This window comes from Sinocyclocheilus anshuiensis, unplaced genomic scaffold, assembly GCF_001515605.1.
Source record: "Sinocyclocheilus anshuiensis isolate Anshui unplaced genomic scaffold, SAMN03320099.WGS_v1.1 scaffold330, whole genome shotgun sequence".
Classification (NCBI taxonomy): domain Eukaryota; kingdom Metazoa; phylum Chordata; class Actinopteri; order Cypriniformes; family Cyprinidae; genus Sinocyclocheilus; species Sinocyclocheilus anshuiensis.
In genome coordinates, this window is record NW_015547689.1 from 2,521,392 (window position 1) to 2,526,464 (window position 5,073).

The window sequence follows — 5,073 nt, forward strand, 5'->3', positions numbered from 1 at the left end:
CCCCCACCTCCTCTCGTGGAGGGAGAGGGACTTGCGTCTCGTATTATCTCTCTAGGGCCTTCCAGTATGCAGTTTCTGGGGTAAGGGTCTGTGTACAATGAGGATGGCATATGCTTCAACCGTTCTGGATCTGCTAATTTGGTTCCTTAATGATATATATATATATTAAAATATAATATATATAATATATAAAATATAAAATATAATATATAATATATATATACAGTATATATATATATATATATATATATATATTCTGTTTCTTTCTTACTTAGTATTTCTTTCTTTCTTAGTATTTTTGTGTTATTTACCAGTACACATATCTAAACACTCAAGATAAATTAACTTGAGAAGTAAGTTTCTCAAAATAGTGGGTTTATGCTAAAACAAAACATTAAAAAAAACCTGCCAGTGGGGCAAGAAAAATAAACTTGTTTTCTCTTTGAATTAAGTTTATTTTTCTGACCCCACTGGCAGATTTTTTAGTTTGTTTGTTTTGTTTTAAGCATAAACTCACTTAATTTTGATACAAAAAAATGTTTTCAAAAAACAAGACTTCTTAAGCAAATCTGAATTTGTATATTGATATGTCTTGATTTAAGAATGTTTCGATATATGTACTGAAAACTAGACAAAAAATACTGAGTTAAAAATATTTTTTGTAGCGCTTATAGTAGAACTCAATAAATACAGAATGAAAAGAATTTTTGTGAATAAATCTTACTGTATTCACTCAGAATCTAGTTGTCAAATAAAGATCTTTTCAGATTCAGTAATAACAAATCATATAATAATATAATATCATATCATGTAATAATTATAATAATATAATTATTATAATATAATGTACATTTAATTGACCTATTTTAATGTCTGCTATTCTACTACATTTTTATATTACTTATATTATTTTTATATATGGTTTATATTATTTTTATGTATTGTTAGGGATTTATGAAATGTATATTCTTCTTGGATATTCTTCTTCTTTTCTTTCTATTGTGCTGCTATGCCAAGTTGAATTTTTCCTATCAATCACTGAAAGAACAATACAATACAATAACAACTGCTTTTGCGCTTTCCCATCATCCCTTTCAGGCCAGTGATAGTGGAGATCCCTTATTTCGCGTCGTTGAGCCGAGGTGATCGGGAACTAGTGGTTCTCCGAAGTGAGAATGGCTCTGTATGGAAAGAGCATCGAAACCGCTATGGTGATGATGTTCTAGAAACCATCCTTAATGGCATGGATGAAGGTAGTCTTAGGTTTTACTGAGACGAATTCCCATAAGCCTTTTATAGTTTTATTTTCTCTTTCAGTTATGTAGCATGAGGTGCTAGCAGACAAATGACATATCACTTTACACTGCACCAACAATTTCTGCAGGACTGACATATATGACCTTGTTTTCTCTGGGTGCCTTCATCAGATCTGGAAAGTCAGGAGGAGCTGGAGAAGAAAAGAATCCGCCGCATCATCTCCACAGACTTCCCTCTCTACTTTGCTGTGGTGTCACGTGTCCAGCAGGAGAGCGATCTTATAGGTCCGGAGGGAGGTCAGCTGACAAGTAAGCTGGTACCCCAGGTCCAGGCCATTTTCCCTGACACGGCGGTCACTAAGAGGGTCCGACTTGGCCTACAGGTGAAATTTCAGGACATTTTAGGATGTAGAGAATGGCAGTGAAGCAATGTCAGCACACAATAATGAATTTATGATTCATAAAGAATTTACAGAATATATGTGACCCTGGACCACAAAACCAGTCTTAAGTGTCAATTTTTAAAAATTGAGATTTATACATCAAATAGTAAATAAGCTGAATAAATAAGCTTTCCATTGATGTATGGTTTGTTAGGATAGGACAATATTTGGCCGAGATACAACTATTTGAAAATCTGGAATCTGAGGGTGCAAAAAAGTCAAAATATTGAGAAAATCGCCTTTAAAGTTGTCCAAATGAGTTCTTAGCAATGCATATTACTAATCAAAAATTAAGTTTTGATATATTTACGGTAGGAAATTTACAAAATATCTTCATGGAACATGATCTTTACTTAATATCCTAATGATTTTTGGCATAAAAGAAAAATCTATAATTTTGACCCATACAATGTATTTTTGGCTATTGCTACAAATATACCCCAGCGACTTAAGACTGGTTTTGTGGTCCAGGGTCACATATGATTACAGCCCCATAAGCCCATTCAAACTGAACTTGCACATAATCACCACTCATAATGTGATTATAGGTGATGACCTTTGTTCATAAAGTTGTTAATTATGTATTGTAGGAGAAATAATAATAATTATTATTATTATTTATAATAATATAATAATGAATAAAAAATATTGTTTCAAGGTTGCTGTAAATTCATCAGAGAATAACAGAATGATTTCAGCAATAAATGATTTATACATTTTTGTGACTTTATTTCTATTCCTCTTGTCTCTACCCAGGCCCAGCCAATCCCTGATGAGTTGCTGACTCGGCAGTTAGGAAACCAGGCCACATTCAGTCCCGTTGTGACAGTGGAGCCTCGTCGACGCAAATTCCACCGACCAATTGGACTGCGTATCCCTTTACCTCCATCCTGGAGGGAGAGTACACGCGATGCCGGCGAAGGAGACACTACTAGCCTCCGCCTCCTCTGCAGTGTTATTGGTACGGTCCGGTCCTGATCTGTTTCAAAGTAAACATTGTCTGAAATTGATATTTATGTTTTGGAGAAAGGCAGATTGCCTTGGATGCCAGTCTTTTTCAGCCTCAGCCAGATTTGATGTAGCTGCCCTGCCAAGCTGCTTGGAAAAGGCTGAAACAGACTGGTGTCCTGCCTGGAGAGGGACACTGGGATAAAGATAGACTCAGCAAGTTCATTCCAGATGGTGTTGGTTGAAGAAGAAAAAAAAAGGGTTTTATAAAAAGCTGTAAACTTTCTGCAGGTGGCACTGCTCCCGCTCAGTGGGAGGACATCACTGGCACTACCAAGCTTATGTATTCCCACAACTGTGCCAACTTCACCACCAATGTGTCCGCAAGGTGAGACACAAAAGCACGCAAGAATAGAGCACCCAGGGGCGAATTTACTAAACAGTTGCACCAATTTGTGAATTGCGTTGTATTTTAGCACAAAAATATGCATCTTATTAACTAACTACCTGCAATATGTGTTAACTAGTCACTATATGTGCTGAAATAGCACTGCGCCACAAAAATTATAGTATGTAGATTGCACATTATTCTCAAATCTCAGCACTTTAGTTTTGTTTTTTTTTGTTTTTGTTCTGTTTTTTTTTCTGTTTTTTTTTTCTCTATACTATTACTGCTATTACCATCTTTAAAAAAATAGTCAATTTTATTTTGATTTGTTTTGTTTTTTTGTTTAATTTTATTTCATTTATTTTGTTTTGTTTTGTTGTTCGTATCCACTTTCTAGTGATAATTGCAACATAAATTCATTAAATGATGAAGCGTTTGCTACAACACAGACAGTGTGAGCAAGTAAACAATGTCATCACTATTACAATTCATTCTTGCTCAGATTCATGATAGCCACCACTACAACCCATAGAACTGTCACTCGTTTGTATTTATGCGATTTACAAGTAAACATTGTCGTCTTTTGTGACCCTGTTTTCTGATCTCTATTGTACGTGCATCTCTCCTCTGTTTCGCTGCAGGTTCTGGCTGGCGGACTGTCCACGAACGGCGGAGGCCGTGACCTTCGCCAACCTGCTGTACCGTGAGCTGATGTCAGTTCCGTACATGGCTAAATTTGTGGTATTTGCTAAGATGAACGATGCCAGAGAGGGCCGTCTGCGCTGTTACTGCATGACCGATGACAAAATAGACAAAACACTTGAGCTGCACGAGAACTTCTCCGAAGTGGCCCGCAGCAGGGACATTGAGGTTAGCAAACATCAAATCATATATATATATGTGGTATCTATGTATATATACACTGCATTCAAAAGTTTGGGATCAGTAAGATATAAATAATGAAATGCATGTTTATGATGCAGCAGTGTACACGTGCATGTGTACAAAAATAAAACTCACTGCATTAATGCTAAGTCTCTGACTCCGTCTGACTCACTGCTCTCCTTTTGTTTCTCCTTTCTTTTCCACCCACAGGTGATGGAGGGGATGCCGCTACACTTAGAATGTTCCGGAAACCTGGTGCCCGTGAGGAAAGCCACCCAGCAGCCCCGTAGCTTCAGTTTCCAGGCCTTCAGAGACAACCGGCTACCTGTCTCCGTAAAGGTATGTTCATTTGTCTTTCCCTTATTTATTTCTGTCTGTCTGTGAGTGTTTCTTAGGAAATATAGGCTGAGAAGTTCATGCCAACTTCCCTGTGTCAATAATTTGCTTTTTATTTTCAACCTACACATATTTGTGTCATTGAGTGTGTCATTCTTGTGTGTGTGTGTTAGCATTGTTAACCACTTTGTCTGATCATCTTGTCTGTTTTATGTATTCCCTAATGTCTTCAGTAGGGCTGCACATGTATTCAGTAACAGTTAACTTTAAGTTTAATTAAATTAAAATTGTAATATGGCCTAGTGCGTCCCCAGAGTGTGTCATAATTAGTAAGCTGTCCAGAATATGGCTTGGTTTTGCATTTTGCACTGCAATTTCCTTATATTGTTCACTGTGAACTCAAAGTGCTTCAGGTTCACATTATTGTATATTTTTACATTAATGTAATTTCAAATATTTTTGCTACTACAAGTTATTATGAAAATCTAATAATGTGACACTGGGTCACAGGAGAGGAGATAACAGTAAAAATGATAACAGAAATATTACAGAAAATGTTTTTTACTATTTTACAAGAAAGGATATTATTGTAATAGTCTAGATAATATTTATGAATATTATTATAATAATCATGACTGATTATTATAATAATATTTATTAATATTATCTGGACTATTATTATTATTATTAATTATAAGAAGACGAAGAAGAATAGTTTATGTAGAATTTATTATGTCAAGTTAGCATGAAAATTTACATTTACATTTAGTCATTTAGCAGACGCTTTTATCCAAAGCGACTTACAATTGGGGGATAC

At 35.5% G+C, this 5,073-nt stretch overlaps 1 protein-coding gene across 1 annotated transcript in view; it reads left to right on the plus strand.

The window, feature by feature from the left end:
• The window catches only part of LOC107703564 (ankyrin-1-like), a 95,705-nt gene that overhangs the window by 74,676 nt on the left and 15,956 nt on the right, over positions 1 to 5,073 (plus strand). Inside the window, exons 32-38 of the mRNA XM_016506243.1 lie at positions 26 to 80; positions 1,099 to 1,253; positions 1,428 to 1,639; positions 2,456 to 2,660; positions 2,939 to 3,035; positions 3,677 to 3,905; positions 4,131 to 4,259. Of these exons, the coding sequence (XP_016361729.1) occupies positions 26 to 80; positions 1,099 to 1,253; positions 1,428 to 1,639; positions 2,456 to 2,660; positions 2,939 to 3,035; positions 3,677 to 3,905; positions 4,131 to 4,259 (1,082 nt within the window). The remainder of the gene's footprint in view (positions 1 to 25; positions 81 to 1,098; positions 1,254 to 1,427; positions 1,640 to 2,455; positions 2,661 to 2,938; positions 3,036 to 3,676; positions 3,906 to 4,130; positions 4,260 to 5,073) is intronic.